The sequence below is a fragment of the Capra hircus genome, chromosome 1 (assembly GCF_001704415.2).
Source record: "Capra hircus breed San Clemente chromosome 1, ASM170441v1, whole genome shotgun sequence".
Taxonomy (NCBI): domain Eukaryota; kingdom Metazoa; phylum Chordata; class Mammalia; order Artiodactyla; family Bovidae; genus Capra; species Capra hircus.
Window position 1 is genome coordinate 40,764,122 of NC_030808.1, and position 22,301 is coordinate 40,786,422.

Genomic DNA, 22,301 nt, shown 5'->3' on the forward strand with positions numbered 1-22,301 from the left:
TAACAAACAAATAGAATTAAAGTAAATCATGTCTGTTTGCTAGTCCAAAACTGTATAATTCTTAATTTTAAAAATAGTACATATACTGATGTAATTTAAATATATATTTATCCATAAGTCCATTCATTCATTAACTAACATTTATTAAACACTATCTTGTACCAGTGTCCTTCTAAACATGGAGGACACAAAGTGACCAAGACAAGCAAAAGCCCCTGTCTCATGCGGTTGACCTAGTGGTAAAGATATACAGTGAAGAAGTACTGATAAGTGCCGTGCTGAAAATTAAATTAGTATTGTTACATAGCATGACTGTGGCTTCTTCTATTAAGAGGTAAGGGAAATCTTCTCTGAATGTGGATGTGATATTTAAACCAATATCTGAAAATCATGAAGAAACAAGTCGTGAAAAGATTTGGGGAAATTCCAAGTAGAAGGAACAATTTAATATGAGTTTGGAATGTTTGAGGGTAGAGAGAACGGTGTGCTTGGTACAGTTTATGAGCCAAAGAGAGGCAAAAACAAGATGGAGGTCAAAGAACATTTATGAGGCTACTGAAATAGTTTAAGCAAAAAAAGAAAAGACAAATGGTAACTTTTGTAGAGTTGAAGTAGTGAATATGGGGTCGCAGAGTCGGACATGATTGAAGCGACTTAGCAGCAGCAGCAGCAGTGAATATGGAGAGAGGCAGATGGATATTGGTATTTTAAAGACAGAGCATGCTAATAGACTGGACCGAGAGATGAAGAGAGAAAAATCAAAGATAAACTCTACATTTGGAAAATAAGAAACATAGTCAGTGGTGGTGCAAGAGAAGCAGGTTTGGAGGGAAAAAATCAGGAGTTTAGTTTTAGCCATGTAATGCCTGAGATGTCTGTTATGTATTCAAATGGAGATATCAAGCAGACAGTTGTACATAAGAGTTCTAAGGAGCAATCAGGGCTCGACATCAAGATCTAATAGTCATCAGTCATGGGCTTCCCTGTGGCTTAGACAGTAAAGCATGCTGCCTACAGTGCGGGAGACCCAGGTTCAATCCCTGGGTTGGGAAGATCCCCTGGAGAAGGAAATGGCACCCACTCCAGTACTCTTGCCTGGAAAATACCATGGACTGAGGAGCCTGGTAGGCTACAGTCCATGGGGTCGCAAAGAGTCGGACACGACTGAGCAACTTCACTTTCACTTTCAGTATATACACAGTATTTAAGGTTTTTAAATCACCTAAGAAAAGCCTGTAAAATAGACAAGTAGGCCTTGATTGAGATGGTGGTAGTATCAATGTAAAAGTTAAGTGGAGAATTAAAAACCAGCAGAGGAAATGGCAACCCACTCCAGTATCCTTGCCTGGAAAATCTCATGGACAGAGGGCTGCAGTCCATGGGGTCGCAAAGAGTCGGCACGACTGAGCGACTAACACTTACTAACACTTCTTAGAGGACCCTGAGGAGTGTAAGGTAAGGTAGAGAACAAAAAATCCAATTGGCCATATGGATTAAATGCTTTAAGAAGTCAAGTTTACAATAAAGAAATGGCCATGGGGCTTAGGAACATGGAAGTTACTAATGATTTTGACAAGGACAGTCTCTTTGAAGTAGTGAAATTAAAGCCTGATTGAAGTGGATTAGAAGATACTTTAGGAAAGAAGGTGGAGTCAATATCTATAAACAACTCTTTCAAGGAATTTTACCATAAGAAAGCAACAGAAATAGGCAGTAGCTGAGTAACTGGAAGTAGATGTAGGGTCAAGAGTAGTGTGTGTGTGTGTTTGTTTAGAGAAGGAATGCATATTTATACACTAATAAGTGATCTGGTGGAAAGGGGAAAACTGATTATGCAAGAGAGAATTTAATTAGAACAGGCTTTGAGAGGTAGATTAGGATTCGTGGCATAAGTAGGAAGGTTAGTTTTTGATACGAGGAGCCACAAAGAATTAAAATGGGAGGGAAGACTGTGATCTGCAGATAGATTGGTAGATTTGTGATAGAAAGGTAAGTATGTTACTATGTGAGTAGTTGCATTTTACCAAGAGGAGATGAAATTCAATATGGGGAGTGGGAAAGGAGTAAAGGCTGAAGGAGCGATATGTTAGTAGTTCTAAAGGGGAAATGCACACACCCATCTATATACCTATATACAGTCATATATAAACATAGGCGATGGGTATTTGTACATAATACACCACAGGAAAAAGACCTATTGAATAAAATATTTTAAAGCCATTTTTACTAAATATTTTTGAGACATATTACTTGGAAGACTTGAAACTGAATTCTGAGTTTTCCAAAGAAGCTGATAACAGAATCCTTTTTCCATAATGTAGAAATTGAGGACTTGTCAATGTCATAGACACTTTTCATGATTTATTTTTATTACAGTAAAAGACAGAAACATCATGTAGCTAGTCTAATTTAAAGTCTATAAAAATTAGTTTAATCCTAAACAATGTGTATTGTACATTCACACAGTTAATTTTCTCAAAACACTATTTTGAGACGGTTTGACACACCATCTGAATTTTTTTTTTAAAAAAGGTAGTTAGGCTCTAATCTTTTGGTGAAACATTACTTTTATTTTGTTGTTTTCACATAAAAACATCTACCATTTAGGAGAAACACATGGGCTATATGGTTATCTTTTCATTGTGCCCTCTCTCTGATCCTATAGCAGGGGTGTGATTTTTTTTCATTATGCTTGCAGCTTTATTTCTGGATAGACCTTATGTGATTCAGTGTGTTGGAATTTATACGTGCGTAATAATTCTTTGGATTTTATGTAAAATTAGATTGTGAATAATGGAATAAGATTATCTATTTTTTTTTCTCTTTTAGCATAGCCAAAAATATATATGCGTACTTACAAATATGTATTTGATTAAACAGGTAATATTTAAATGGCCATGTCCAATATTAAATGGTAGATTTGACAGTTGCAGTAAATTCAAAATTTTAAAAGTTATAAAAATGTTTGTAACAAAAATCCTAAAAAGTTTATTAAATACTAAATAGTACATATTAAATGCCTAGATAACATCTGTCTAGTTTGAGACATTTAATCCCTCATAGAGTAATATTTGACTAATGAAAAACTGCAGCTGAAAACATTTTTCCTTCCTGTAAGCATGAATGATTTTTAAAATGTATTTCTTTGTAACTTGTCATAAAGTTATCTATCATTAATTGTGGATTTAGGACTGTACCCATCTACTCTTGCAAAAAGGAGAAAAGATCTGTTTGTGGGAATAAGGAAGTGCAGCACCACTGCATCATTTTTTCTCCTTGGTATTATATCACTATTTAGAGCTTCAGTATATGCCTTCCACTCAGGTTCTCTTTACTGGTTGCATCACAACATGGTAGAAAGATAAACACAGTAAGACGGAGTTAACTACAGAACTGCGATCCTACCTATTATCCACTTCACTATGACAGTGAAGAAATCCAAACTTTCTTGAAGGTGGTATTGTTTTCATCTTATAAAAATCTACTGTAATATGATGTTTCATGTAAATTTTCATGTGCTGGCATGCTTACAAGTAATAGTGTTTTAGAATGCTTAGCTCTCAATGAGGGATTGTTTGTGGTGAGCTGCATTACATATGTCATCTATCCATTTGCTGAAAGAATATGGTGTTTAGCAAACCTATCTGCTGAGCAACATAATAAGATTTTTGTACAAAGTACAAGTTGCTAATTACTGTATTTTATTTTTCTATGATTTCCTAAGAGGCATTATCAGGGTCTTACAGATGGAGTAAGCCTGTTTATTAAAATATCTATTAGCAAATAAAAGTTATAGTTCTGGTGGTTGACTTTGTGGCTTTTGTATTATTGTATTCACCATTATTTAATATAACTTATCTTTTAGTCTATTAAATCTAGATGCTCTTTAGATATATTAGTAATTTTGAAGACAAAATCACAGCTGTAATCTTTCAAAATAATATTAAGATCAAGACATAAATTCACATGTGTGTGTGTTAGTTGCTCAGTTGTGTCTACCCTTTGCAACCCCATGGACTGTATAGCCTACCAGGCTCCTCTGTCTTAGGATTTCCCAGGCAAGAATACTGGAGTGGGTTGCCATTTCCCTTCTCCAGGTTATCTTCCCAACCCAGGGATTGAACCTGGGTCTCATGCATTGCAGGTGGATTCTTTACCATCTGAGCCACCAGGGAAGAAAATCACATCAGTTCAGTTCAGTTCAGTTGCTCAGTTGTGTCCAACTCTTTGCGACCCCATGAATCGCAGCACACCAGGCCTCCCTGTCCATCACCAACTCCCAGAGTTCACTCAGATTCACGTCCATCGAGTCAGTGATGCCATCCAGCCATCTCATCCTCTGTCGTCCCCTTCTCCTCCTGCCTGCAATCCCTCCCAGCATCACAGTCTTTTCCAATGAGTCAACTCTTCACATGAGGTGGCCAAAGTACTGGAGTTTCAGCTTTAGCATCATTCCTTCCAAAGAAATCCCAGGGCTGATCTCCTTCAGAATGGACTGGTTGGATCTCCTTGCAGTCCAAGGGACTCTCAAGAGTCTTCTCCAACACCACAGTTCAAAAGCATCAATTCTTCAGTGCTCAGCCTTCTTCACAGTCCAACTCTCACATCCATACATGACTACTGGAAAAACCATAGCCTTGACTGGACGGACCTGAGTCAGCAAAATAATGTCTCTGCTTTTGAATATGCTATCTAAGTTTGTCATAACTTTTCTTCCAAGGAGTAAGCATCTTTTAATTTCATGGCTGCAGTCACCATCTGCAGTGATTTTGCAGCCCCCCAAAATAAAGTCTGACACTGTTTCCAGTTTCCCCATCTATTTCCCATGAAGTGATGGGACTGGATGCCATGATCTTCGTTTTCTGAATGTTGAGCTTTAAGCCAACTTTTTCACTCTCCTCTTTCACTTTCATCAAGAGGCTTTTTAGTTCCTCTTCACTTTCTGCCATAAGGGTGGTATCATCTGCATATCTGAGGTTACTGATATTTCTCCCGGCAATCTTGATTCCAGCTTGTGTTTCTTCCAGTCCAGCGTTTCTCATGATGTACTCTGCATATAAGTTAAATAAGCAGGGTGACATAAATCACTATAAATAATTAGCACATATTTTTGTAGTGATTTTATATCAGCAAAATATTTTGTGAGATTCAAATAAATTAAATGCTCATTGCATAGGTAATACTGTACACAAATTGCAGATGACCAAAAGATACAAATAATGTACAACTGTTCAGCTTTAGACCACCAACATTTCATTCCAAGAACTTTCAGTATATTACAAATCATGGATTTTCTGTTTTTTTTTTTTAATTCTTCGTAAGAAAAGATATTAAAAGCATCATGAATTAGTCAGAATAGAGCTGTATTCATCATATCTCACTCTTCTCTCATTTAGAATTCTATATAGTTCCAAAAGCCAGTATGAAATTTATCTGGTAATAGAGTACTTGAAATTTTCTTTCCTTAAACAGGTATCTTAAGTAGCCCTCATAAAATTAAATATGACTATTAAAGCATCTCATTCTCATAATGAGAAGAGCCAAACTAACTATTTAAATCAAGTGAAACCAATTTGTATACTGAACTGTGAGTGTACTGTTGAGATCTGTTTGGGTTGGCAAAGCCCCAAAATGGCAGATTCTACCATATGGAATATTTACTTTTTTTAAGGTTGTTAGTTTCAAAACTGGCATTTTCCAGATTATTGACTAGACTGTGGGTTTTATACCACTGTTTCAACTCTAATAATAAGAAGCCAACACAGCAACTACAAATATCTAAGATAACTATTTACCTAGCTAAATTTTTGTGAGAGAATTATGTACCCTAAAAATTCACTTAGCTAATTTTTCAGATGAATTATATCATCTGCTTAAATTGACTGAAAAGTTGGATATCCCATCTTTCCATTTTGTTTCCAGTTTTCACGAAATGTTTTGTACTAATCAAAAACAGAACTCAATCCAGAGCCAGAAAATATCAATTCCAAACAAGAAAATTAAGTCTGTCCACTATAGTTTCCTGAAACATAAGATTTCTGCTTAGCTCTAAGAAAAAAAAAAAAGGTAAGCACTTCACTTCCAACTTTTTTCAAAGTGAGTTGCAAAATCCAGATACACAGAAAAATAATCAACACCTTGCTGTAAAATTTATTTAGTCAGAAGTTAAGACCACATTTAAAAATCTTATCCATATAATAAAAATTTCAGGACAAAGGTGGACAGGAAATTATTTATTGAACACCTACTATGTGTCAAACATACATACTTCTGTTACCTGTTTATTCCTCAAAACCACCAAATGAGCTATATAATGTTTTTGAAGGTGAGGAAGCTGAACAATAGAGCAGGGTTATTTGGCCTAAGGCCACACAATAAGGAAGAATTTATTTCCATATTCCATTTTTTCCAAAGACTTGGTCAATAAGTTCTTTTGGATATGCAGCTATAGGTTTTCGGGGTTTTGTGCTTTACTAGTTTTTGTCTTTCAACAGAGTCGCCAGCCCAGAACCACATTTTTTTTCCATTGTAAAAAATAATACAGTCACATTTGAAAATTTCGAAAAAAAGAAAAAGCACCTCATGATCATGCAAATACAACCTTTCTCCCATTATTACTTTTATTAATATATAATTCCTTCTAGTCTCTTTTTCACTCTCTTAATCCACTTAATTGGAGAAGGAAATGGCAACCCACTCCAGTATTCCTGCCTGGAGAATCCCATGGACAGAGGAGCCTGGCAGGTTTTGGTCCATAGGGTCTCAGAGTGGGACACGACTGAAGCGACTTAGCACATACGCACCCACGCAATCCACTTAATAGGCCAAAATATTGAAAAGCGAAAGAACAGGTCGGGTAGTAAACATAACACCAGGTAGTTGGAGGGGGTAAATAATCTCATATTCATGGCTAACAAAGGAGATGAATCCGTTTGCTAAAGTGAAAGTGAAAGACTCTCAGTCGTGTCCGACTCTTTGCGACCCAAATGGATCTATGGAATTCTTCAGGCCAGAATACTGGAGTGGGTAGCCTTTCCCTTCTCCAGGGATCTTCCCAACCCAGGGATCAAACCCAGGTCTATCACATTGCAGGTAGATTCTTTACCCAGGTAGATTCTTTACCAGTTGAGCCACAAGGGAAGTCCATTACTATAAAACCCCAGAGCATCTTAAGAGGGTAGCTAACTTGAAGCATTCAAACTACTGATTCCCTTCCGGACCAGCTGCCGATTTGCTTCTGGGGACTGTAATCTAATCATAAGAGATTATGCCTCATGGAAATCTCTAGAGATCAGACAGCTCAGTAGCCCGGTTACAGGCAGACTTCCTTTGCCGAAAAATGCCTGTGAGTTTATCTCCTCTCCCTGCTTACACGAACAGTTTTGCTTCCCCAGGACTCTTGGACCTGAGGCCTCGCAGAGCCTGGAAGAGGGTGGATGCGATAGGCAACGAGGCAATTCTCCCGCACTCCTCGCCCTAGAGCGCACAGTCGGGTCCTGTAGTTGTAGCCACCACACTGCGCCTGTGCTCGACGGAAATTCACACTCCTCTGTGCCCCCGACGCGGCAGGGAGCGCTGATCCCAGAGACTGACATTCCCGAAAGGGTGGGGAGAGCGCACCGAGAGAAAAGCCCTTGGCCCACGCGGACGCCAAGCACCTCCCAGCAGGCTATGCGCGCGCCTACAACTCCCATCATGCTCCACAGCGGGGCTGCGCGGTTCCTGGCTAGGAGGCGGCAGTTCAACCCGTCACCCTTGCTCACACTTCTTTAATACTCCTCACTGTTCCTCAGGCATTTTGGGAAGCTCGTCAATCCCTTTAACAGGAGCAAGGCGGCAGACGAGCTAAGACCTCTGAGGAGGCGTGGCCCCGGACCGGAAGAACCTCCGGTTGCCGGGGGAACGCCACGCACCGAGGCGTCTGCCCAGCCGCTGATACTTGGGCTGAGGAAGAGACTGCTACCCCTTTACCCAACTTGTGGAGGCGGCTTTGCTCTGGTCCGGGCATCCTTTCTGTGGAGGCCTAGAGAGAAAGGTACCCAGAACGCCCGCACCACATTCCCATCCCCGAGGCGGAGACGAGCGAGTGCGTTCATTCCTGTTCTTCAGCAACTCCCGGGCCCACAAGACTAACCGCAAAGAGCAGGTATCTCCTCAACCCCAATGTTTGTATCCAGAGCCGCCCGGAGCCCCCGCCGCCACCAGTTTTAGAATTGCTCTTCCTCATGTTTTTCACTCCGTGTAGTTGTTTCTAATGTGTGAGGACTATAAAAAAAGTGGGCTGGTGGCTCAGAGAACTCATTGAACTGCTTTGGGTGAATTTTTGTTTTATTGGATGGTTTTAACACTGTCCAACTGGGGCCTTTTCGTTTGCTGTGTAGAAAGTGTAATTGAAATTTCACCATCAAAAACTGAAAGCTGAATAAAAATGTTTATTGGGGGTAGGAAGAGTGTTCTGTAATTCTCCCTGAAAACATTTTTATAGAGTTACAAAGTACCTCTTACGGTGTTTCCTCTGCTCGACTCCTCTCTCCCTGTACCCTTACCTTCCAAGCTCTTAACTGTGGATAACGTCCAAATTCTTCAGGATTTTCTGAAAACAAGTTTAAAAGGCTCTTTAGAAAGCAGTTTCTGTGACTTGCCTGGCGGTTCAGTAGTTGAGCCTCCGCGCTTCCACTGCAGAGGGCACAGCTTCCATCCCTGGTTGGGGAGCTAATATCGTCACATGCCCCGCGCGCGACCAAAAAAAAAAAAAAAAAAAAAGAAGCGGTTTCTCAGATAACAGCTAAGGGAATTTGATTGTCTGGTGTGCAGAGAGAGGAAACAGTAATATAAGAAACTGGAAAGGTGGATTGGCGCCAAGTTGTGTACAAGTTTTATGCATGAAATTTTAGACTTTATTCTAAAAGTCTCAAATTCTCAATAGTGACTCTACGTCAGAAACAATGTTTCTTTAAAATACAGATGCCCTGATTCCATCTTCAGAAATCCTAATCCAATTAGCTGACTCCAGTGTGCAACCAGGATTGAGAATCGTGGCTATAGGATTTTAATTGCATCTTCTCCTGTGCACCCAGGACATGGCTAATGAATATTGAGTGACTTAAACTGTTATCTTTTATTTCCTTATTTCATACATGCGAAAAGTAAATTTATAAAAATGTATAATTACTAAAAAATAGAAGCATATATAAGGCGATGTGATACTTGTTTACAAAGCAACTTCAATAAATGTAATTATATCTTTTAGAACAGCTGACTTCTGTTTTCAATTGTGTGTCCCAAAGCATTTCAGTGACAAGCATCAGGTGTTTGATAATCCAGGAAAAGGGAACGGAAAATCAAAATCCAAGGTTCTGTGAAAAAACAAATATTCAGATATCAGGCTTTTAACAATCAATGCCCTGCTCAGAGGGGGATGATACAAGAAGTGGTCATATTTTTTAAATTGTCAAACTCCTATCAGAAATGAAAAACAAGACACAAGACTGTATCAATATGCTTAGTATAATTAATAGCAAAGTGAGTAATGGCAAATTTAAATTAAAATGATCTGTATGAATTGTTTCATGATATCAAAAGGCTAACTTAAAGTAGATTCTACAAATGCCTGTCCTTAAGCTGAGATTTAAAGGAATGGATTGAGTGAGATTTGAATCTCTACCACAAGGAGCAAAGTCGATTCAAGCAGCACAAGCAGAGTATCTCAAATGAAACCCATCCCTTGGGTAAGAAAACCATGGCCCTGTGTTTGGTTAGGGCACTGCAGCTTCCCTTCTGCGCATCATTTTCCAATTTCAGTTTTGAAATTTCTGTTCGTAATAATCCCTGAAGGGGCCTAACCGAAACTGATGATGCAGCCTCCTTTCAGATGTAGTTGTCTTGGAAACTTCTTATTTCAAGTTGCTGCATCCTCACATCCTTCAAGGTATGGTCTTGCCTTTTTGGTATGGAGTAAACAATACTGAAGGAGCTGTAAGATGGCAAGTTTCTAGATAGAGATGAGACTAGTATTTAGAGAACTTTGAAAATGGTGGTTTGGAGAGTAATAGGAAATGTTTAGAACACAGGTATATAGTGGTTACTGCCGTAGCAGTCCCTGTCACAGTTGAGGGCTGCCAAAAGGGGTATGTATCTCTCTTCTCCCACCACAGTTTAATGTTTTGAGGGATTGGGATGGTGGTTTCCCCAAAGGAAGTACCTTTGGGAATTTTCATTTGGAGATTTGAAGTCTAAATCTAACAGTACCTTGGAAGGGTATGAATAGCCATAAAGTTATCACATAGCCAGCCATATGTCATCAGTAATTATTGCTGATGGAGTTTTTTTGAAAGTTTGCATTTGAAGGATTTTTTTCAAAGAAAGAATTAATAAATGAATAGGGACTTCAGGAACAGATTAACAAGGAAATCTTTATAGTATTTGAGAAAAGGAGATTAAAATGTAAGATTGGGTATTTACGCTCATATTCTTCACTAGTTCACTAGTTAAAATTCTTTTAAAAAATACTTAACAGATAATTTCATATAAGTTATAATTTCAAAGAAACAAAAATGTATTAAAGTTCAGTTTGTATGTGTTTTATTTTTATTTTTTTTTAATTTTTATTTTTACTTTATTTTACTTTACAATACTCAGTTTGTGTGTATGTGTTTTACACATAACCTTCCCAAATGGATTTGTGTTGACTTACAAAACTACCAAGATATGTGAGGACAAAGGAAAAGTTAAGATGAAGATAAATCAGGATTTTTTTGTTTCTGTCTGAATTGAATATAGTCAGCAAACAAAAATGGTGAATTTAATATTTATTACTTCATATTATTGCAAAATGCAACAATGGGATTAGCTTTAGAAAAAGATTTAACCAGTGAACTCAAATGAGGCAGCCTAAAATTTCAGTTTTTTTGTTATTCTGGTCTGCCTTCTACTTTCTATTTGAGCAGCAGGCTCCATATGAACATCACTACCCATATATTTCCAGATTTCCAGAAAAGGCTGCAGATATTCTCAAGTATCACAAATGGTAGACTCCATAGGATACTAAATAAACCACATTTTGTTCTTAAGTATTATAAGTTACAATAAGAAATGTACAGTTATTTCAAGGGCATTATTCTGTGTTGCTGGGGGTTATTAGCTGCCAATCTGCATTTCAGTTAAGACTCCTTTCTGGTAATCAGCTTAAACTCTGTTTACTAAATGCAAAGCTACATTGACATGGTTTTCACAATATCACTGACTGTAAATTCTAAAAATTTGGGGTACATATGCTTATATTCTCCGTATTTAAGAAGCCTGTGTTAATTTTTTTTCCCCCTGACTTGCAGTTGATTTGTGAATCCTTGCCTCACATTATGGGATTGCTAGACAGACTTTCAGGCTTGCTTGGCCTCAAAAAGAAGGAAGTTCATGTTTTGTGCCTTGGGCTGGATAATAGTGGCAAAACAACAATCATTAATAAACTTAAACCTACAAATGTAAGTATATTTATTAGATACATTATGTATTTTCTGCTAAAGCTAATGGAGGATTATTTTGTCTGTCATTGTAACATCATTGTCACATTATGAAATCTTATTAAATTTGTGATACCTTTAGTAAAGTAATAAGTATTAGCCAGCCATAACATGAAGTGTATTTTATGCTAATATGTAGGTAAATCTTGACTATTTAAACTGGAATATTCTCCAAATGCCTTTTCTTCTCAAAAGCTCTTCAAAAATTTGTGGAGTTTACGTTCAGGTAGCATTGCCTTCGTTTTGACTTTCTCTTTACAAGAGGAGCAAAACAAAGGGAAAGGTGGATCATTTTTACAGATTCTGTGGATAATTAGCCAGTTTCCCAAGAGTGTTATGTGCGTATAGGTAGTAGCAAGCAAGATGACTTTAAGTGATGTAAATCATAAGTACATGAATGTATTATTTAAATAAGTGAAATATATATATAAGCTAGCACATTCACCACATAATGTATGAGTTATGTTGTGCTGTGTGCCCAGTTGTGCTGTGTGCCCAGTCTTGTTTAACTCTTTGCAACCCCATGGAGTATAGCCTGACAGAATCCTCTGTCCATGGAATTTTCCAAGCAAGAATACTGGAGTTGGTTGCCATTTCCTACTCCAGGGGATCTTCCCCACCCAGGGATCAAACATCTTGTACCTCCTGCATTGGAAGGCTGATTCTTTACTACTGTGCCATCTGGGAAGTATAAGCTACAATTAGGTTCTGCTGTATATAAAGAAAACCCACATAATAGTGGACTGAAGATGGAGGGTTCTTTTTCTGTCATCTCAGTGAGTCCAGAAGAAATATTCCAGGGCTGGTGTGGCAGCTGCATGGTCCAGGCACCTTCCATCTTTCCTCTCTGCTATCCTTAGTGCCTGATTTTCTTCAGGGTCTTCAGAATCTCCACATGGCCATCTTAGTTAACTATCCTCAGTTCAGTTCAGTTGCTCAGTTGTGTCTGACTGTCTGCGACCCCATGTACTGCAGGATGCCAGGCCTCCCTGTCCATCACCAACTCCTGGAGCCTACCCAAACTTATGGTCATTGAGTTGGTGATGCCATCCAACCATGTCATCCTCTGTCGTCCCCTTTTCCTCCTGCCTTCAATCTTTCCCAGCATCAGGGTCTTTTCCAGTGAGTCAGTTCTTTGCATCAGGTGGCCAAGTATTGGAGTTTCAGCTTTAGCATCAGTCCTTCCAAGGAACACTCAGGACTGATCTCCTTTAGGATGGACTGGTTGGATCTCCTTGCAGTCCAAGGGACTCTCGAGAGTCTTTTCCAACACCACAGTTCAAAAGCATCAATTCTTCAGCACTCAGCTTTCTTCACAGTCCAACTCTCACATCCATACGTGACTACTGGAAAAACCATAGCCTTGACTAGACAGACCTTTGTTGGCAAAATAATGTCTCTGCTTTTTAATATGCTGTCTATATCCTAAGTTGCAGAGATGGGAAAAGAACAAGCAAAAGAAAAAGTCTTCCTGCCAAATAAGTCCTCTTTAAAGAGCTTACCTAGAAGCCTCAACTAACTACTCTTTCACCTCACTGGCTACCCTATCTGTAAATGAGGCTAGATTTTTTTTTTTTTAAAGCAGGACATATTGCTGCTTCCATTAGTAATAGGGGTCCTGTAAGTACGAAAGAGGGGCTTCCCTGGTGGCTCAGTGGTAAAGAACCCACCTGCCAGTGCAGGAGAAGTGAATTTGATCCCTGGGTTGTAAAGGTTCTGTGGAGAAGGAAATGGCAACCCACTCCAGTATTTTTGCCTGGGAAATCCCATGGACAGAGGAGCCTAGCAGACTACAGTTCATAGGGTTGCAAAGAGTTGGACTTGACTTAGTGACTAAACAACAACAAAGTATGAAAGAATAGGAGAGTAGGTAGAGGTAAACAGTTAACATTGACAGTTGTAAATACTTTTATCTAGATAAAAACCATTAGTCAATCAATGGAAAATGTTGATGAAAAAATATATAGGCTGCATATAAATTGAGCTGCTGCTGCTGCTAAGTCGCTTCAGTCATGTCCAACTCTGTGTGACCCCATAAACAGCAGCCCACCATAAATCGAGCAGATGGTTCAAAATTAGGAAACTAGTGCTCTTAGTGACTGACAGGCTGGATAGTAGGAAGCATTTCTCCTAAATATGGTAATTGAAAGTGGACTTCATTGCCTCCAAATAGTGCTTCAGGTTGGGCAGAATAAGAACTCCTACTGTCCCCCACCACCTTTTCCCCAACAGCTTCATTTTTACTTCTGTTTAGTTTGAGATTGCTCTCAAATTACAAAAATGCCATCATTTCTTTTCTTGCGGTCATCATTCCCTTCTTCCATATGAGAGAGTTTGCCATGTGAAACAACTAACTACTGGTGTATTTTCAAATGGCAGTTAGTTTGAGGCAGCTGGGATAAGAAGTTGAAAATGGAGTTAGAAGGTAATTTAGGTGTTTTAAGGGGCTCTCCAATCAAGTTGGAAATCAGCTGAAATAGATGCGCTAAAATCAGAGATTAAAAAAAATTCCAGTTTTATTGAAATACTAATTTTGGAGGGCAAGGTTTAGTTCTGGCCAGAGGACTTGCTAACACTCTCTTGAGTTATGATTCATGTCCCAGAATTCAAGCTTTCCTCCTCAGGGAGAGATCCTGCTTGTCTAGGTTTGCTGCTACTGCTACTGTCATGTCCGACTCTGTGCGACCCCATAGACGGAAGCCCACCACTGCTCCCCCATCCCTGAGATTCTCCAGGCAAGAACACTGGAGTGGGTTGCCATTTCTTTCTCCAATGCATGAAAGTGAAAAGTGAAAGTGAAGTCTCTCAGTCATGTCCGACTCTTAGCAACCCCATGGACTGCAGCCCACCAGGCTCCTCCGGCCATGGGATTTTCCAGGCAAGAGTACTGGAGTGGGGTGCCATTGCCTTCTCCCCTACCCACTTGAATGGAGTCCAGATTGAATTTAGAGAACCATACCCAGCTGTGGTTGGGTCCATAACTAGTTCCACGGATGGTTTGGCTGTCAGTGGATCAACCTGGGCTAATATTAAGAAACTTAGTGGCTGGTGATGTGCAGCACTTCTGCAGGTAAGCCTAGCAGCATAAGGGAGCAAGATTATAAGGAAGTTCTTCAGGTAAGGTCCTATTCTATAAGAGAGATTTCCATTTTCTTCTACATCAAGGAATATCTTCAAAAGAAATTTTTTTGTAAAAGTTGTGTCAAATAAGTACAAAATCATTGAAACCAGAGCCACAGTTAATAGTACCAAAGTGTGTCAGCCCCCTGGTGCCTACTGTACTCAGATTGGCAGAAATGACATTCAAAGAACAAAATGGAAATTATGTTATCTCTTTCCATCATCCCCAATAGTATAGTGATCTTCTGTCCCAAAACATGGTTATTACTGTAGGAATAATCTTTGATATGGATGGGAACAGCTTTCTTCTCTAAACATTATTGATCATTTGGGGCAGCAGGGGAAGGAGGCATCTTGAGCTCAGTCTACCATCTTAAAATATCTAATATCCCAATTTCAGACTAGTCCTGTGCAAGACCTGCTGACCCTGCCTAACACATTATACTAGTCAGGAAGAGCCCTCAGGAACATCTGGGCATGCAGCCAATTACTGAGGCTTTTTAATTAATCTTTTGTTTTCCAGCATATGCATCTCTCTGCTACCACTGGTGAATTATGGAACTAGCCTAGACTAACTCCAGGGCTATTTTTAAGGGGATCATCTAATTTCTGACACCACTTTCTGAGCGTTAATCTTTAGGCAACTATCCTGTCTCCTCAGAGCAATTGACCTCTACCTTCTGAGAGCAGAGTAAGTTGTTTTACTTAAAAACAACAACAACAACAACTTCATGATTATAGCCAAGAGGACACTTGAAATGGGACTTCTTAAAAGCCCTAAAACCTGTCACCCAGGCACAGATAAAACACTTGCTTCCTCCCTACCTTTGAACCCAAGAACAGTCTCTTGTGAGCTTATATCCACTATGAGAAATATTATTTTTAATGAATTGAGGTGAGTAATAGAAATCAAAAAGCAGAGACATTACTTTGCCAACAAAGGTCTGTCTAGTCAAGGCTATGGTTTTTCTAGTAGTCACGTATGGATGTGAGAGTTGGACTATAAAGAAAGTATAGCGCCAAAGAAGTGATGCTTTTGAACTGTGGTGTTGAAGAAGACTCTTGAGAGTCCCTTGGACTGCAAGGAGATCCAACTAGTCCATCCTAAAGGAGATCAGTCCTGAGCGTTCATTGGAAGGACTGATGCTGAAGCTGAAATTCCAATACTTTGGCCCCATCATGCAAAGAACTGACTCATTGGAAAAGACCGTGATGCTGGGAAAGATCGAAGGCAGGAGGAGAAGGGGACGACAGAGGACGAGATGGCTGGATGGCATCACCGACTCAATGGACATGAGTTTGGGTAAACTCTGGGAGTTGGTGATGGACAGGGAGACCTGGTGTGCTGCAGTCCATGGGGTCGCAAAGAGTTGGATGCCAGTGAGCGACTAAACTGAACTGAATAGAAATATATGATCCTCTATTAGGAAATGTCTTGAAAGAAATTACAAGTCTCATTTTATAGTAAAATAGTCTCTTATATGTTTTTGCAGAGGGATAAAGTCAGTTTCTAGATAACTAGATACTTCCTGAGCCCAAACTGGTTTTTAACATTAAGCTCTCTTAATGTTCGTTTGTTGTTAATATGTTAAGGTTGCTGATCTTTTCTAAACTGATAAGGAGAGAAAAGAGGTAATTTTAACCTGATAACTTTTCGAGAATCTAGTCTTAGTGTCATACTAAGAGATGTGCTCTATTAACACCTTTCTTCTAAAATTCTAACTTTTGCCCCATTCCCTAACATAAACGCTCTCATTCTATCTTGTCATCCAGTTTTATATTCTTAACATTTAAAACAATCTGAAATTGCTTCATATATTCAGTTGATCAGTTATTACATTTTCTTCATCATAAAATTAAATTCATAAGAACATAGATCTTACATTGTTCAATAATGTTGTTTTAGTCACTAAGGCAAGTCTGACTCTTAGCAGCCCTATGGACTGTAGACTGCCAGGCTCCTCTCCGTGGGATTTCCCAAATACCTAGAATATTTCTTAGTAGTTAAATGTAATTTTGTACAAATGGACTGATGGGTGATTTTTTAATTTTCATTTTTGGGCAGGGAATGATTATTAATCATACCAAGGATATCATTTTCAACAGATTTAGTAAAACTTACCAAATAGGGCCTCTCTTGGAAACCTTGTTCTAGTCTTACTGATACTGGTCTATTACTGGGTTGTCTCAGATGGCCTAATCCACTTAGGTATTAATTCCTGCGCTCTTCCCTTGGTTTGTAAACATCCCCTGTCCAACTTAGAGAATCATCAAATGTATTTGTTCCTGAATAGAGCAGGGGGAAATTAATCAGTGAAGACTATTTCAGGATTCTTTAGAGGAAAATGAATCACACTTGAATCTGAAAGTACCAGCTCACATATCATGTCCTGTCCTAATTAATTAGTGGAGTTTCTTCTTTCTAATTATCTTCCACTAGAACTTTAGAAGTGAAGAAAAGAAAAGAAAGTTGATTAATTATATCCCTGTTAAAACAGAAAATTAAAGGGTAGCTTCTCTGGAAACACAAAGAGTTTGTAAAGAAACTGGGTGGTTACGGACAGGCTAGCCAATTTCTAATTACAGTTCGGTGATTAGAATTATAGTTCAAGGCTACTCATTTGAGCTATATTTTCTGAGATTTCTTTAAACGTTCAACTATTTATTAGTATTGTTGCTGCTGCTGCTAAGTCACTTCAGTCATGTCCGATTCTGTGTGGCCCCACAGACGCAGCCCACCAGGCTCCCCCGTCCCTGAGATTCTCCAGGCAAGAACACTGGAGTGGGTTTTATTATTGTTATTTTTTCCTAATAATAATAGCTGATGGTTTTATCACTTTGGCACATGAAAATTCATAAAATCAAAACAGTATTGTATTTTAGGACAACAAAAATTAGGAAACTCTTTATTCCAAAGTTTGTTGTACAATGAAGGACCCCTAAGATATGAGGTAAGAATCTGAGTAACAGGAAATAAATTCTGTCTAACATAAAGAGAGAGATTTTTGGAAGAATACTAGGCAGCTCACAGACTAGAAGGGAAAGCTGAGTAAACAAATTTCAGAAAGCCAAAATTAGGGCAGCTCTGGGAAGTCTTTTCACTAGCACATTACTGTTAAGGTGACCAAGCTCCAGGGACCTTTCACCTTATGTCTTTCCATTTGAATTTTAAATTTTCAGGAGTAAACTACCAAAGTGAACATACTGATGTGAGGCAGCAATTTTCCCTCTACTCCTCCTCTTTTTACATAAAAGCAACATGATGAACTCAAAGGGGAGTTTTTTTTTTAGGTTACACTTTTGGCAGTATGAAGAAGACTGGGGTATGAAACTAAAATCAGTAAGAGAGTAATTCTTAATGATAACAACCATTTGTTGAGTGTTTACTATGGACCAGACACTGGTATTTTGCATCTATTGGCTTACTTAATTCTCATGACAACATTAAGAGTTAAGGATAGTAATGATATATTTTACATTTAAGAAAACTCAGGCTTAGAGAAGTAACTTGTTTAGATGTTGTATTAGCAGTTAGGAGTAATCAGGAGGCTGTTGTAGTAATTTGAAGCAAGAAATGATGAGGACCTAAGCTAAGTTAGTGAGGCAGAATCAATAAAGCTTAGAGAATTGTTGTATAGGGGATGTAAAATAAAGAAGGAGTCAAGAATAACTCTTAGGCATCTGGGTCAGAAAGTGAGTGGACTTCTATTCCAAAGGAGAAAGTTTTGATGGTAAAATTAAGTTAACTTAATTGGCAAGTTAACTTGTCAATTTAAGGTCTTTTACTTGCCTGTGGATCATATCAGCAGGTCTCCCATTATACTCTTGCCCTCTTGCAGTCTCTTTTCCACTCAGTCTCCACCATGGCCCCACCTCTCTCACTTGGTTACATACAGTCTTTCCCTTAATAAATATATTTTAGACATACAGGCCTTCAACTTTTCCTGAGTGGTGAATACTTCCCTTCCTTGCAGTCATTGCCCTGGCTATTTCCTTTGACTGGATTGTTCTTTGCCCAGATCTTGTCATAGCTTTTTTCCTTCTTAGCATTTACTGGGTGAGATGTCATCTCTCTCAGACAGGCTTATTGCTAAACTAACCCTCCTCTACCCCATTGTCTCCCACCCTCAATCACCTTTCGTTGCACTTAGCACTGTTCAAAATTGGTATCTTAGTTGTTTATTGTTGTTTACCTTCTCTAGATTATAAATCCCATGAAAGTAGAGACCATGTATATTCACCATCTAGACATGAAAACAATCCTCTGTAGCACGTGTCCTGCTTGCTAAGTCGTTTCAGTCGTGTCTGACTCTCTGCAACCCCATGGACAGTATCCTGCCAGGCTCCTCTATCCATGGGATTCTCCAGGCAAGAATACTGGAGTGGATTGCCATGCCCGCCTCCAGGGGATCTTCCCAACCCAGGGATCGAACCCACCTCTCTTACGTCTCCTACATTGGCAGACAGGTTCTTTACCAGTAGTGCCGCCTGGGAAGCCCCTCTGTAGCATTTGCAAACTCAATAAGTATGGAAGATTAGGAAGTCCTATATGTGAGCTAAAAGAGATTTGTGAAACTATTTTAAGTTGGTGGTAACTTTCAGCAAGCCTCAAAATGTGAATTAAGACACACATTATGCAGATTTATAATTAGTAAACCTTAAACTTCTATAAAGAATTCACACACAATGATCTCCTTGCAAAAATTATGATTTTGTTTAATCCTTTCATTTTCTTAGTGGCAGATTTTAGAATTGGAAAAACTGGGTGCTTTTCTTTTAACCTGAGGAAAAATGCATCTTCGGTAATTGCAAATTTCTAAACTTTGTCTCTTTTCTTAAAGGCTCAGTCTCAAGATATAGTACCAACAATAGGATTCAGCATACAGAAATTCAAATCGTCTAGGTAATTCATTTTATTTAACTTGTGATTAAGAAGTTGGGGGTGAAAAATGGTATTAGATCTATCTAGTTATTCCTGCTATTCTTAGAAAAAGGAATCTGTTATTTCAGAAGCCCACTGACGTTAAAATATTTGTACTACTATATCTGGATTCTTCTTCAGAATTTAGAGTTTAGATAAACTCTTTTTTTAATTGTTTTTAATATAAATTTATTTATTTTAATTGGAGGCTAGTTACAATATTGTATTGGTTTTGCCATACATTGACATGAATCCGCCACGAGTGTACATGTGTTCCCCATCCTGAACCCCGCTCCCACATCCCTCCCCATCCCATCCCTCTGGGTCATCCCAGTGCACCAGCCCCAAGCCCCCGTCTCATGCATCAAACCTGGACTGGCGATTCATTTCACATACGATAATATACATGTTTCAATGCCATTCTCCCAAATCATCCCACCTTCGCCCTCTCCCACAGAGTCCAAAAGACTGTTCTATACATCTGTGTCTCTTTTGTTGTCTCGCATACAGGGTTATCGTTCAGTTCAGTTCAGTCGCTCAGTCATGTCCGACTCTTTGCAACCCCATGAATTGCAGCACGCCAGGCCTCCCTGTCCATCACCAACTCCCAGAGTTTACTCAAACTCATGTCCATTGAGTCAGTGATGCCATCCAGCCATCTCATCCTCTGTCATCCCCTTCTCCTCCTGCCCCCAATCCCTCCCAGCATCAGAGTCTTTTCCAATGAGTCAACTCTTTGCATGAGGTAGCCAAAGTATTGGAGTTTCATCTTTCTAAATTCCATATATATGCGTTATTATACTGTATTGCTGTTTTTCTTTCTGGCTTACTTCACTCTGTATAATAGGTTCCAGTTTCATCCACCTCATTAGAACTGATTCAAATGTATTCTTTTTAATGGCTAATACTCCATTGTGTATATGTACCACAGCTTTCTTATCCATTCCTCTGCTGATGGACATCTAGGTTTATTCCATGTTCTGACTATTATAATTTCACTAGCAAATAAAAATATATTTTTATATGTTACTATTATAAAATCATCTTTATATTAAAAAAATTTATTCTGTGGCACTTGTACTTGAAAGCTGGCACAAGTTGGAACACTGTATACTCAAGGGTGGTTTCTTTGATTGATAATAATTTAAAGTTTTAGTAGCTTATAATGTAATAATTTTTTGTTGTTGTTTGTTTTGTTTTATAGTTTGTCTTTTACAGTGTTTGACATGTCAGGTCAAGGAAGATACAGAAATCTCTGGGAACACTATTATAAGTAAGTATGTTTGCAAATGTTGGTTAACTAGATGGCTATATTTTAACAACAAGTAGTGATTAGAAATCCAAATGATTACATGGGCTAGATTGCAATGTTTATTTTTATGTAATTTAAGTATAGATTCTAAGTTTTTAAAACAAATATAATCATACTTGACATTATTTGTCAAATGCTTCAGATTCTTCATAACCTTGGGCCTTGCATGTTCTGTTGTCTCTGTTTTTAATGTCCTGTTCTACTCTACTTCTCTGCAGCTTAAGGTTGATATACTCATTCTTTAAGGACTAGCTCAAAAGTCACCTCCTCTGTGGAGATTCCATTTATTGTGGAGATGCCCAATTATTCTGGCCCCAGTGTTGACACAGCACTTAACCATTCATATTTCTCTAATCTTATAACCATATAATCAAGGGGGTTGGATTTTTTTCCTATTCGGATTATTTCTTCAAGATCAAGGATGATTCTGGGCACACAGATCAGTAAATAATTACTGAATAAATTTAGTTAAAATAGCAGCACCAACAGTTGATCCATTCGTTCAACAAGCAGTTATAAACAAGATGTTTTGCTGCGTGTGCAAGTCAGGTGCTCACCAGTTACTTCAGATTAACAGCTATCAAGTTGCTAGGATCCAAATATGCTATGTTTGTGGTATCCTGCATTAAATTCTCTGGGGGAAATGTGAGGTATTTTTGTTATTAAGGCAACTTGAGTTTCAATATAGGGTTTCTAAAATTCCTCTTCCAATTATTTGGTAAACAACTTTTAAAAAAAATGTATTTAATACTTAAAAAAATTTTATTACAGAAAATGTAATACTACATAAAAATAGTACTTAAAGGAAATTTTTTTCTGATTTTAACATTCTTTTTCTTTAAAATCTTTTTGGAAGAAGTTAGTGAATTCAGGAATATTTTAGATACACTGTAGGTGGAATGCTGAATATGGTTACTGTTCAAAAATCTACAATAATAGTAAATTTCCTGTAGGCATATTTTTCTGACTGTGAAAGAACAAGTGCATTTTAATCTATTAGACTGAAAAAAGGTTTAAAAGATTAAGTCTACTGTTGGCAAAACAAGCTACTCTTACAGATAATGTAACATCTTTTTTAGGGTAATTTTTCAATATCTGTTAAAATGAAAAATGTTCATACCCTCCAGCCATAATTTTTGCTTTCAGAAAAGAACAGATGACTGGGACTGCTGGGCAAACATATACATAAAAAAATGTGTATTGAGAATTATTTATGATGATATTTTTGTCATATCTCAGTTATATAAAGAAAATTACTCTTAATAAAAATGTATGTTTAGTATACACTGAGAGAGAAGAAAATTCTTAGTGTAATATGTACTGCATCATTAATAGCATTTGTTTGGGTACTAATGAGATTATAAAGGAAGTTTCCTTTGTCATTTATTTGATTCTGTAATGTTAATTATTGTATAGTTCTTGCATATTT

The 22,301-nt window shown here is 38.2% G+C and overlaps 1 protein-coding gene across 2 annotated transcripts in view; it reads left to right on the plus strand.

Moving 5' to 3' along the window:
* The window catches only part of ARL6 (ADP ribosylation factor like GTPase 6), a 35,808-nt gene continuing 21,227 nt past the window's right edge, over positions 7,721-22,301 (plus strand). For both annotated transcript variants that reach the window (XM_018055720.1, XM_018055650.1), the window contains exons 1-4: positions 7,721-8,146; positions 11,331-11,480; positions 19,481-19,542; positions 20,765-20,833. In XM_018055720.1, the coding sequence (XP_017911209.1) occupies positions 11,358-11,480; positions 19,481-19,542; positions 20,765-20,833 (254 nt within the window). In that variant the 5' untranslated portion in view covers positions 7,721-8,146; positions 11,331-11,357. The remainder of the gene's footprint in view (positions 8,147-11,330; positions 11,481-19,480; positions 19,543-20,764; positions 20,834-22,301) is intronic.